Source organism: Idiotropiscis lumnitzeri, chromosome 1 (assembly GCF_059441095.1).
Source record: "Idiotropiscis lumnitzeri isolate Australia: NSW breed Sydney's pygmy pipehorse chromosome 1, RoL_Ilum_1.0, whole genome shotgun sequence".
Classification (NCBI taxonomy): domain Eukaryota; kingdom Metazoa; phylum Chordata; class Actinopteri; order Syngnathiformes; family Syngnathidae; genus Idiotropiscis; species Idiotropiscis lumnitzeri.
In genome coordinates, this window is record NC_142391.1 from 3590853 (window position 1) to 3604160 (window position 13308).

At 40.0% G+C, this 13308-nt stretch overlaps 2 protein-coding genes across 19 annotated transcripts in view; both read right to left on the reverse strand.

Annotated features, from left to right (window-relative positions):
- tnika (TRAF2 and NCK interacting kinase a) overlaps positions 1-5706 on the reverse strand; it is a 59884-nt gene extending 54178 nt beyond the window's left edge. For 12 of the 18 annotated variants that reach the window (XM_088310893.1, XM_088310919.1, XM_088310875.1 and 9 more), the window contains exon 1: positions 5290-5705. In XM_088310893.1, coding sequence (XP_088167019.1) covers positions 5290-5346 — 57 coding nt within the window. In that variant the 5' untranslated portion in view covers positions 5347-5705. Of the gene's footprint in view, positions 1-5289 lie in introns of all 18 variants that reach the window. The other 6 variants (XM_088310830.1, XM_088310821.1, XM_088310813.1 and 3 more) reach the window with 1 other exon arrangement.
- Positions 5707-6532: 826 nt separating this feature from the next.
- The window catches only part of pld1a (phospholipase D1a), a 29869-nt gene continuing 23093 nt past the window's right edge, over positions 6533-13308 (reverse strand). The window contains exons 19-26 of the mRNA XM_088310951.1: positions 12747-12857; positions 12151-12239; positions 11784-11897; positions 11642-11691; positions 11086-11220; positions 10754-10907; positions 10274-10391; positions 6533-9773 (exon numbers count right to left, since the gene is read on the reverse strand). Of these exons, the coding sequence (XP_088167077.1) occupies positions 9549-9773; positions 10274-10391; positions 10754-10907; positions 11086-11220; positions 11642-11691; positions 11784-11897; positions 12151-12239; positions 12747-12857 (996 nt within the window). The 3' untranslated portion in view covers positions 6533-9548. The remainder of the gene's footprint in view (positions 9774-10273; positions 10392-10753; positions 10908-11085; positions 11221-11641; positions 11692-11783; positions 11898-12150; positions 12240-12746; positions 12858-13308) is intronic.

Here is a 13308-nt window from a genome sequence, read left to right on the forward strand (position 1 = left end):
GGCAAATTGTAAGACAATTTTGCACAAAGGTGCAACGATTCATTTATCAAATCGAGAAGTAATTGATCAAGTTAATTGATAATTAGTTGGATAATTGATTAATCGTTACGAGACCTTGATTGCTTTACAATTGTTACAATCCACAAAATTTCTGATGAAATAAAATAATTGGGCTCCAACTAACAATTATATTAATAATCAATTAATCTTTCGATTATTTCGGCATTTCATCAACAAATTGGATTTGTTTTTTCTCCCCATCACTTTATTCAAAAACAGGACATTGGTTCAAATTGACAATGCAGAAAACGCACAAACTCATTAAGATTCAGTTACTGGCTTAGTCAGTAACATGTAAAATAATTCACAAAGTTAAAAAAAAAAAAATTTGTACAAATATCATTGTTTTCCAAAGTAAAAGTTTTGTTTTCTTTTGATTCAGCACAAAAATAGTAATTCTGCTTTTATGGAACTAGCAGGAAATCTGAGAATATTTACATTTGAATTGAAGCAAGGCTTCCAAACGATTAATCAACTATAAAAGATAATTAGGAATCAATTTGATAATTGATTATCGATTAATTGTTGCAGTTATAGAAAAATTAATCCGATTTCTGAGAGCGGGTTTAACATCTTTGTGTTGAATCGCAACAAAACATTTACAAACAAATGATTTTACTTTAAAAAACAATTTTTGCAGATTTTCTGATAGACGTCACGAGCTGACTCATTATCGGTGGATTTTCAATTTGAAATAATCTTCTCTTTTGGAATAAATGGATGGGAGTTTATTTCCCCCCCGATTCATCAATTAATCAAGACATTAATCGTTATTTATGACCAACAATGTGCACGAATCAAAATCAACAAAATGACAAGAAATGATCCAAGAAAAGGGGCGTGTCCAATGACACCAACACAACGGCATTTTTCTTTTTTAAATAACTCCCACTGTTCATAAAAGACAGTAACTAGAAATAATCTACCTTGGTTAAACTCAACATCGAGGTCAGCGAGAAAAAGCCGTCTGTGCTTAACTGGCAACCATTCCAGGCTGTACTCCAGCTCACCCGCGACCCTGAACGGGATCAGCGGTAACGAAATGCAAATTAGGGAAAATAGCGCAACAACCGTCAATACTGGTGACCTATTCTTCTTATTTCAATTTACAGGCCACGTTACGGCTTCTGAATCTGGTGGTCCGTCACGGAGTGGTGGGAGGGGGTTCGAAATGGGTCAAGTGGAGATGGGCCGAGTGTAGAGGAGGGAGGACAGACTTCCATACAGTATATCGACTATTCATGAATAAGCCTTGTGTAAGCCCCCGGGGCGCTGCCGTGGCCCCGTTACCATGGCGTCTGCGGTGCGAGGGGCCGAGGAATGCAAACTCAGTGGGCAGCAGGCATTGAGAGGGCGATTGTGGGGGTGGGCTGGGCGGGGGTCCCGACGGACGTTGGACTTGGGACTACTTTAGTCTCCGGTCACATTGTCAATCTTTAAGGCCTCGACGCACCAATCCGATGTTGGAGCTTCGGAAAGTCGGGACACGACGTCTGTTTGGTGCAGAAAGCAACATCGTAAAGTCTTAGCCGTAGTCGGGCGTGTGTGGGGGTGGGCTGGAAGGGGGGCGTTTGGCAGATTCAACATATAGAATCGGGTCGGGCTGTTGGGTCAAATGAGCACTGTGATTGGCTGTTCGCTTGCGAATCAGTGCACTGGATAAGTACGGGAAGTGACGAAAGCGGACAAACGGACAAAATTGAAGCTATCCCTCAAGAAGTGAATCAACTTTGCGCATTTTTCACATCTCCTCTTGGGACGTAACGGCTGCCTGGAGAGCACAAAGACGAAGTGAACATTCGCATTCACAAAAGACCGACCGCCGTTATCCGACATTACCGTCAAAGGCTACGTATTGACTATCGCCTCCTGATGGCGTGGAGTGGTACTACTTCTCATGCAGGCGCAGAAAGTTCGGAGTAGTGGGTTTTATCGTTCATTAAAAATTTGATCCGATTACGCCACTGAATAATCGATTGGATAATTGATTCAAAAGAGATTTGATGGTGACAGCCCCAGCATCATTATTAATTCATAGCGGCTCCTTCTAGTGTGCACTTTTTTGGCCAACAGGAACAATTCGATTTTTTTTCTTCAACATTCTTCAGCCCTAAAAATAATCCCCAAATGTATTCTGTATTGTGGATTATTTCGCCTTGGACTTTTTGAGTTGCTGGTCACATTTCATCACCTGAGAGTGTGCCAAGTGTGCCGCACATGCACCCGCCCGCCGCCCACCGCTGGGCCATCTGTTGCAGCGAGGCGCGCTTCAATTAAACGCCTCGAATGCACATGGAGAAGAAAACCACCGGCACGGGTTCATGCTCGACATCCACAAGCCAAGATTCAATTATTCTTTTGTGGAGATAGCACTTAAAACATTGTACTTTGTGTTTGTGACACATGGTTACGTCAACAAACTAACCACCAGTCCATCGCAAGACATACAAAGACCAACATTTGCATGTGCAAGGAAAAACGTCTAAAAAAAAAAAAAAAAAAAAAAAAAAAAAAAAAAAAAAAAAGGACGCACAATCAAACTCATAAAAACACAAAAAAGCAGAAAAAGGCCTGAGCTGAGATTCAAACCCAGGACCGTAAAACTGAAGTAGTGCACCTTGACGTACGAATCCACACACACAAAAAACACACTTAAAGAAAAATACATTACACATAAAAGTAATAAAAAAAATAAAAAATAAAAAAATCGGATATGCCAAAAAACACAAAGGGGAACCAAGCCAAATTTGAATCCAGACCAGAACCTCAGAACTGGAAGGCAGATAAAGATGTCCTAAAGATAAAGATGTCCTTTATTAGTCCCACAATGGGGAAATTTGAAGTGTTACAGCAGCAAAGATATAGATGTGCTAACCGCTCGGACACACTGATGTATAAATGCCCGACCGGCTGGCTGATTTTACGATGTTAGGGCTTTCACAATCGGGAAAAAAAATTTACCCTTTTTTTTTTTTGCAGATTGCCATTATGTGTACATATTAGCACATAACAACACAAAAAAGATAATGGCATTAAAAAAATTCGAAAAAAAATTCTGCCCACGCCCCCAAAAAATAAATACTATTTTTGCCAGTTTCTGTTTGTGTTGTTAAGTGAAACATAGAGTCAAGGACACAGTATTGTGAGACAGTCAAAAGTTTTGCTTGTAATTCACACCTTCACTGTTGTACGCAGAAAGTGACCCAAAAAGGAATTATTATAATCATTATGTAATTTAAAAATTCATCATCCAATTAATGGATTATCAGAATTCCATTCTGCCAAATGTTGGAATCTGCCTTAGAATAACCCATTATTTGTCGGTCCCTTAGAAATAAGCACGCACACATACGAAAACCAGGGCTGGGATTCAAACCCGGAACCTCAGCTGTGCCATAAAAATTCTATTCATTAAAAAAGAAAGAAAGAAATAAAAACGGGAAAATGAAAACGCCAGCGACAGCAAACACCAGAATCCACTTGTGCCTCCCACTCGATTTCTTTGCATCTTTGAGCACAGACAGAAACAAAAACCACGCAACCCCCTTCCCATCACAAGCTACCCGCCAACCCCCCCTCGTCAGACCCAGCTGACCTACTTCCTGTCTAGTCAGTGGATGACTGTACACTCATCTGACAGCGTGTGTATAAATGGAAGGGGGGGGGGGGGGTTGTTGTTGTTGTTATTTGGGTTTAAAAAGCGAGCATATGTGTCCGAGCCAAACGTCCGACTTTCTGTCCTTAGCTTGCGCGGCTTATTTACGCACAGCTGCTCGTCACTGCGTTTGCATTTTGCTTTAAGCATTACAGTGAACCCCCCACGGATTTGCCGACTAGCGGATTTTTTTCTGTAGAATTATACTATCTAAACAGAAAAAAGAAATGTCTCCTTAAACAATCTAAGGCAACACGCAAACACCCAACCAACTTCAGAAGCATAATATGCTAATGCTAACCTAACATTCTAGCTAACGTCAGAAGCGAATGTCCGTCTTTCAAAACTTTTGGCGTTACACTGATTGGCCAACTCGCAAATATTTCAGTAGACTCATGCTAATAACTAGAAAACTGACCTTTTGCGTTTTCTGTCAGGAAAACACCGTACTCACATTGGAAACAAATGTTGGGTATCATGTTAAAACTAACATTGGAAGCTACAATCGGAGCTAATCTTCCATAGCTATGATCGTCACAGTGGACTGCCATCTATTCGCCGACTCGTAAAGTTTTCTATAGAATAATGCTAACAACTAAAAATATTTTTTCACGTGTTCCGTAACGTCCTAACACGCGTTAATATTGAAGCTAACATGGGATGCTAATGTTGGCGTCTAGCATCATTACAGTGAACTCCCACAAATTCGCCTACTTAGGAAGTTTTACGCTAACAACCAAAAATCTCGCCTTTTCACACAATCTGTAACAAATACAAGCAAATGTTTAAGATACCATTACATGTTATCAAATTAATGTCATGGTTCCACTAGCAAGCTATTCATGCCAACTGGTACAATAGAAATAAATACAATGATTCAATATCACACAAATTAAAAAAATAAATAAATACCCGGGACACTTGGGGATAATTTACGTGCCATATTATTAATACGATAGCTGCTCATAGTAATTTGCTAGGAATGCTAACCACTACCTTGCGCAATACAAATAAAGATAATAAATTGAATTGTAACGGTTCGGCTCCTCGCGAGAATTATTCCACGATATAAAAAAACAAAATAAAACAAAAAATAAACAAAGAGAAGAATAAACGACAGAGTAACAAATGCAGTCTGAAAATATCACACACGTGTATATTCTTTATCCTCTGCAAAAAACAACTCATATTCCATTAGCTTGCTGAGTCACTGTAATGATACTTGCCGTCATTCGCGTCTGCGTTTCTGTATTTTGCCGCCCTCCGGTGGCCACCGTGGGCACAACAGGAGGGTCAGCGCCATGAATTGAAGTGAAGCATGAAATGTTGATGACATTTTTTTGATTCTTTACACTTTTATACAGGTTTTTATTTTAAAAAATATTATAGCGTACAACGTAAATCGAATTTGGGTGGGTTTATGATTATATTCATGCGTGTGTGTGGGGGGGGGGGGGTTGGGGTTGTCATTGTGGGTCAGCAGAAACACTATTATTCACTATTGGCTTATTGCACCTGCTTGTTCCAGTGTCAGGTGCACCCAAGTAGTAAAAGTAGAATGTAGGTTGGCTCACCCTCAAAGCAGACAGGTCGATTTCATCCAGACTCCGAGCAGGGGAGTCACTCGCCATGACGGGAGGACTCAAGTCACACTAAAGGAAAAAAAAAAAAAAAGAAAAAAAAAAAAAGAATAAAAGCCACAAAACAAACAAAAAAAAAATCTTAACGTCCAAGGTAGTGCTGGTGTTCCTGGCGTTGACTGTCTTTGCTCGCAGCGCCTGTGAGTCGCCTCCCTCCGGCTAAAGCGACCGGAGGACGTAGGCGACCGCTGCCCGGTCCATCTCGGCGGGGTGGAGGCGAAAGCAAAGCCGGCTGTGTTGCCTCGCGGGTCGGCGTGAGTATCTGAGAGTGAGCCTCCGCCAGCGCCACCGCAGCCGCCGCCGCTCCGTGTGAGGTGACAGACAGACAGCGGATGTAAGGCGGAAAGGGCGGGGCTAAAAAAGTGGATGGGCGGAGGGGAGGGGGGGAGGCAGGCGCGCGGCAGGGAGTCCCGCGCTTTGAACGTGTCATGTGACTTGCCCGTCATAAAAAAATTCTATACTACATATATGGTGATAATAATGATAATCATCATAATCATAATGGGAAATGTGAAGGACAGGTGGTGTAAAAATGAAAATTTTTTTTTTTTCTTAATTTATCAAAAATACTGTTTAATATTTTTAAAAGGAATTCCATATTACTAATAGTATAATTCAGTTTTTTTTAATCAGTTCAGAAAATTGCAATTATTATTAAATACGTTGATTTTGTTGTATTTAAATATTAAATCAGAATTTAATCAGGGTGTTAATTTGTATTTTTGTTTACGAACAGCTGGGAACATCACAATTACAATTAAGAATATAATTTAGTTTAGTTAAAAAAAATGGAAATATTTGTTTAAATGTACGTTCTTAATTTTTTGTTTTTTTGTTTAAATTCATATTCAATAAAATGTAAATTCATACATTTAATTGAAATATTAAAATGACATTTTAAGAGCATTTTATTTCTTTTTAATTATCACCAGATATCTTTCTTTGTTAAATGTAAATAAATTATCTACATACTGAACATTCTTTGGAAAATATTTAGTTTTATTTCCAATATTTATTTTTTAGCTAAGAATTCATCTTATGTAATTATCTTCCTCTAATTTTCTGCTTTTTGTAGAAACCTTTTGTACATTTCTGTAATATTAAATTTCAAATAGAATTGTGAACAATCAAATTGTTGTTTTTGGGACAATTTCCAGCGACACACACGCCAAGTGTCTTTGGTGTGAACAAGTGATCATTTTTATTGGTTTGCCATTTAAAGTAAATCCAGTGAACTGAGCAGAATTGACAAGTGACTGTACAAAACCATTAAGAATAGTGGATAGATCAAAGTTGGACACAGTTGTGGCTTTTGTATCACAGAAACTAAACAATACCAAGTAGCTGACTGACCATAAAGACCGATTATTACTGTTATATGTCAATAAAGTTAAGAGTACAGTACGGGTTAAAAATGTAGAAGGCAAAACTGAAAGTTGGAACATTTAAAAGTCCATGGTCCCAGTCGAGAAATGATTAGTGTATGTTATTACTACTTGTACGAAAAATGATGTCATCTTTCCAGCACTGTCAAAGCGTGACATTATTGTTTCACACATCTACATCGTATATATTTAACATTGGAAAATAACAAGTGGTTCTTAACATTCACATTGGAAGGAGGGCAGGTGGGGATCGTTCAGGTATGAAATGGTATGTTTCAATACAAAATTACCTTTAGCATCATTAAAATACATTAATAACAATAAAATATGTCAATTAAAAGGGACACATTTTTTGGGGCTAGAATGAGAAAAAAGGTCAAAAGGGGCAGTTTGACCTAAAAAAAAAAAAAAAAGTACAAGCTGTACTTGTAAGAAACCAGCACCACCTGCCGGGTAAAATGTGGAATTACATGAGGAAAGATTGTCTTCTGACTAGGTTCCTACTTTTCCGTTCAGCTCCATTTCAGCATGATGACGTGAATAGCTATGACGTCATAAAAGAGGGAACGATACATAAAGCCTTGTTGTTACAGTGGCTCCATTGGCGTAGTAATGTGTTCAAATCTTTTGAGGGTCTCTACCCTGCAGTACTCTGTGAAAGTTTTTTAAATATTCTGCCCGCAGTGCCGGTTTCACTTTGCAACATGAAATTTGGTGGGCGTGTCTATCATGAGAAAGCCGCAGAATAGCATCTCAAGAACCCATGCGTGAAAACACACACAGTTGGCCAATTTGCTTTGAATCGGCCATTTTTAGGACTCCTTCAAAACCAATTCAGGCACCGAAGCCAATTTCACTTCGCAATGAAATTTGGTCGGTACGTATATTTTGAGAACCGATGCCTGAAAACAAATTAAGAGCCTTTTTCAGGATCATTTTTACATTTCTTGAGTCCTACAAAGCAAACGTCAGCCCCCGAAAGACAGTTTCACTTAAAAACATGACATTTGGTGGGCATGTTTATCATGAGTAGACCCACAAAAAAAACTCAAAAAGCACCCATGCTGAAAAGAGACGAGATGTTGGCCATTTTGGTTTGCGCTTTGAAGCAGACATTTTAAGGTTGTTTTAGACAGTTCGAGGAGACCTTCAGAACCAATTCAGGCACCAAAGACAATTTTAGATAATGACAAGAAGATTGATAGGCATCTCCATCATGAGTAGACCCACAAAAAAAACTTACAAGAACCAATGATGAAAAGACACTAGAAGTTGGCCTTTTATGGTTACATTAGGCAGTTCTAGGAGTCCTTCAGAACCAATTCAGGTGCCGACGCCTACTTAGTGACATGGGCATTTTTAGGCATGTCCATCATGAGGAGACCCACAAAAAAATCACAAGCGCCCATGCCCAAACAGGCACACAATTTCAGTTCAAGGAGGCCAAATTTGCTTGATTGCACTTGTAAGAAGGTTTTTAAAAATTCAGCTGCCAAATCTTGTTTGACTTAGCAACATGAAACTTGGAAGGCATCTCCATCATGAAAAGACCCACAAAAAAAATTAAATGAACCAATGATGAAAAGACATGAGAATTTGGCCTTTTATGGTTACATTAGGCAGTTCTAGGAGTCCTTCAGAACCAATTCAGGTACCAAAGCCTACTTAGTGACATGGGCATTTTTAGGCATGTCCACCATGAGGAGACCCACAAAAAAAATCACAAGCGCCCATGCCCAAACAGGCACACAATTTCAGTTCAAAGAGGCCAAATTTGCTTGATTGCACTTGTAAGAAGGTTTTTAAGAATTCCGCTGCCAAATCTTGTTTGACTTAGCAACATGAAACTTGGAAGGCATCTCCATCATGAAAAGACCCACAAAAAAACTTAAATGAACCAATGATGAAAAGACATGAGAATTTGGCCTTTTATGGTTACATTAGGCAGTTCTAGGAGTCCTTCAGAACCAATTCAGGTACCAAAGGCTACTTAGTGACATGGGCATTTTTAGGCATGTCCACCATGAGGAGACCCACAAAAAAAAATCACAAGCGCCCCCAAATAGGCACACAATTTCAGTTCAAAGAGGCCAAATTTGCTTGATTGCACTTGTAAGAAGGTTTTTAAAAATTCAGCTGCCAAATCTTGTTTGACTTAGCAACATGAAACTTGGAAGGCCTTGCCATCATGAGTAGACCCACAAAAAAATCTCAAGAGCCCATGCCCAAATAGGCACACAAAGTTTTCCATTTTGGTTCAAAGTGGTCATAATCGCTTGATTGCACTCCTTTTCAAATGTTTTGAAAAATTCAGCCGCCAAATCTTGTTTGACTTAGCAACATGAAACTTGGTAGGCAAGTCTATCCTTAGTAGACCCACAAAAAATTCAGATGAACTCATGTCGGAAAAGACAAAGAAAGTCTGCCATTTTGTTTTAAGGCGGCCATTTTAAGGTCATTTTGGTCGTTTCCGGGACTCCTTCAAAAGCAAACTAGTCTTCGAGATTTTGCTACCAAATATAAACCATATAAACTAAAGGGTTGGGCCTAAATGACCTCAGCCTCAGGGTTGCCACCCCTAGTGTCAAGCAGCACATGCGCAACCCCGTGCAGCTGACGCACTTACAAACACGCACGCATGCATTGCCATCTCTACCTAAAACGGGTTGCATTTAAACAAACATCCTGGTCCCTTTGTGGAAACATAGCTTGTCAGGAAGCGGCATCCCATCATGCTTTTGGCGAGTGTTCCACCTTCATAACGCTGCAACTGCGAGATAGTGTCCCAGAATCCGGCTTTTAAAAGTCCTACGTCCATATCTCGGTGGGCACCATGGCTTCCTTTGTCCCGACCGAGGGCATGAGGTTGTGCTCCGACAGGAAGTCCAAAGGAAACTGCACCAGGAAGCCGCGGATCTTGCGCAGCTCGTCCTGAGCGCGAGCTAAGTCGGTCTGGGCCAGGCCGGGCTTGGACTGGTACTGCTCCAGCTCGGACATGTTACGCACCAGCGAGGAGGGAAGGCAACGGAATACCTGCGGAGGAACATATGCAAAGAGGCTTAAGTGTTTGGATTTTTAAAATAAAAAAAAATAAATAAATAAAAAAGGCGAAAATAGATTATTATGTTATTATATATATATATATATATATATATATATATATATATATATATTTATTTTTTTTATTATTATTTTTTTTAAATTTTCACTCATTTACTTCCCGCCAAGTTAAAAAAAAAAAAGATTTTTGACGTCTTTAGCCGTCAATGGCAGTGAATGAGTTAAACAAGCAAATATCATCAGATTAAATTGGCCGTCCGATTAATCGATACGGGCGCATTCACGGCATCAAAGTGTTTTTCATGCAAATATTGACTGTATTTATGAGTTGCTTACAGCATTTGAAATTATTGCTAGATTACGGCGCGTTTTGAACTAAATTCTGGTTGTATGTCGCGACATCATAAGATGCAAAACCACCAAATAATGAATTTGTTGTTGGAAAATTACCGGTATGTTGTGATCGCTCATACCTTCTCGTAAATGGTAGCGTTCCGTCCGGCCGTGGTCATCCACACCTCCTTGTAGAAGCGGTCGCTGATGGGGTCGGCGAGATCGATGGCTGTGTCGTTGTGCCCGCCGAGGATCGTCCTGGAAAAAAAAAATTATAATTATTTAAATATTTAGAAAATAAAACATTAACAAGGTTTATTCATTTAAATTTTTTCAAGTATGGCGGGCTGGATTAAAACGTTTAACGGGCTGCATGTGGCCCCCGGGCCGTAGTTTGCTCACGGCTAATCTACAGGATTAACTCCACAAATGTGGTCGGATTTTAACTGTGTCTTTTTTGTGAGGCCATCAAAATAGAAGACCAGCGGAAAAATGTAATAACTAAACACATAAACGATCAAATGGAAGAACAGACTCTCAAAACACCCGTTCAGCTAAAATTGGCTCCAGAAGATCCAACAAAGTGAAAAACAGTCAAATGAAATGCGTAAACCTCTCACCTAAAGCACTCCAGACGCAGCGCGAGCGCATACGGGCCGGCCTGGAACTCGCGTCCGTCCATCACCGAGGCCACCTTCTCCGTGTCTTCCACCACGACCGCCACCTCACTGTCGCGCTTACCCAGCATGCTCCTGTCGTTGATGTTGGCCGAGCCTGAAAGAGCGTGGATCGATTGAAATAATCAGACCGTGACAACATCCGGGTGCTTTCTATCCAGCAGGGGGCATAAGAGAGCAAATCTTGAGGTCTTGCACTTATGCAACCGGTAACAGATTTCTCGACTGGTCACACTCAGAAGGCGTCCAGCGTGCCGAAAATAGTGGCGACGCACCGATGATGACGGTATTGTCGTCAGCGATGAGCATCTTGCTGTGCACGTAGATGAGCTCCGTCACTAGGCGGCCTTCCAGCTCGGCGTGCGTCCGAAGGCCGGCGAAGGAGATGTAGTTCATCCAATGGTCGTCCACTGCAGGGGAGGAGCGGGGGGGGCAAACCACATATTAGACTCGAAGGCAGACGTGCAAACGGTGGCCCGGCTGAGTAGTTTTAAATTCCAATGAGAGAGTTGACCACTCGATGACAGATAGCCTTCAGTTGTAGAGAGAAAGAAAAAAGGGAAGAGTGTCCCGGCTTCTCATTGGGATCCATATTCGGTCAAGAAAATTGTCTTTCAAGAGAATTAGGAAACAGATTATATGGTCACATCGAAAATTTCAATCGTTTTTTTCTCCCACAAGAATCGTTGACAGTTCGTTTGAAGAGCGACTAAATATGTGTCCCACAAAAACTTGGACAAATTAACAGCTGGATCAAGCAAACACGGTGAAGCAGCATTTAGCTGTTTTGCTACACACAAACGGAATAAATTGCCTTGATCGCATACTGACTTTCTTTCCTAAGCTGAGAGATGATGGAGTAGTCCCCTCGGATCATGGTTCTTTAAAAAGAAAAAAAAAGAGGAAAATTAGTCAGTTCCAACGCTTTCTACTTTAAAAAAAAAAATTAAATAAAATCATCCGCGTGCTTCACCTGTAATTGAAATGCATGACGGCCTGGATGGCGTTTCCCCCGCCTGTGGTGATGTCTCCCTCGAAGCCGGGAAGCAGAGGGGTTACGACATACACGCGATACTTCTTGCCCTCCCTGTCAAAAAAACCCGCAAAAAAACCCACACAAACACACACACAGACATCACATGTCACATCCATCAAGACTGGCCGCTTCATTAGGTACACCAAATGACGTTTCTCTTATCGCTTGCTGCCCAACAAACGGACATGACGCCACGTCGGGCAATTCGACGCCACAATAATCAGCATCTTGTTCACTTCATAACAAAATCTTTGAAAAGTGAAGCTAGCTCGTCGACACAATCTAAAGCGGCTAATTCAACTACTTGTGCGCTCTGAGGATCCTCTCGATGATGGCGTCGCCGATCTTGTTGTACACCGTCCGGTTGTCGGCGCAGCTGATGAAGAACTGGTTCTGAGAGGACAAGATGAGATTTTGTTGAGTTGAAGACGATGAGTAATGGTGCCTGGTTTGTACAAATATCGTGCATTGTGGATTTACGAGTTGACAATAAGGTGGTTGCAGAAATGACATCGCAATGAACAAGCCTTTCGAATGAATGAGAAGTAAAATTTTAAAAATAATAATTTCACAGCGCAGTACTTATTTTTGGATTCGTATCAGCTTCTTTGTATTGTTTACCTTGAAGCACATTACTCTTTACAAAATTAAAAATGATGATTTATTTTAAAATGAAAAAAAAAATGCACTCGTAAATTCATGAGGAAATTTAATTCAATAAAAATGTAATTAAAAAAATTGACCAATGAAAATAATTGAAGTAGACGTAGGATTAAAAAACATCATATGTCAGTGAAATAAATAAAGATGTGAATTCTACATTGATTATTCCTTTCCTACGCTTTAAATCAACTTTAAAAAATGAAATCCTCACATGACAGTATTTTTTATTTTTTTTACCTCGATGTAGATGTAGTGTTTACTCTTGGCAATGACTTGGACGTATGCGTTGTGGATGGACTCCTCGTGGTACTTTATGCCGGCCGACCAATCGTCCGCTGACCGCAAAACCTTACAGGGGAGGGAAAAAAAAAAATAAAAAAACATTTGATCCTCTTGAATCAATATACACTCACAGGTACACAATTAGTAACACAATACAAAAGCTGCATCAAAAATCCTTGAGTGAGATTGACGCTTATTCATTTAAAAATAAAAAAAAAAAGATTAAAATACCGTCCTCGCGCCTGCCTAATAAACTCATTCACTCCCGGCCAAAAAAGAAAAAAAATAAATAATAAAAATTTTTTTTTTTAAAAAAGGATCTTTGACGTCTTTAGCCATCAATGGTAATGAATGAGTTAAATAAACTACCAAAATATGGCTTCATGTGTCCAATGACATTTCCTAACTGGCACCAAAGAATAAAAACAAAAAAAAACAAGGCTGTGTTGCTTTTTTTTAGTAGTTACGTAATGTTGTTTTTGGCCCACGGGCTCCCTTTTGTGTCCTTCCAGCAGGA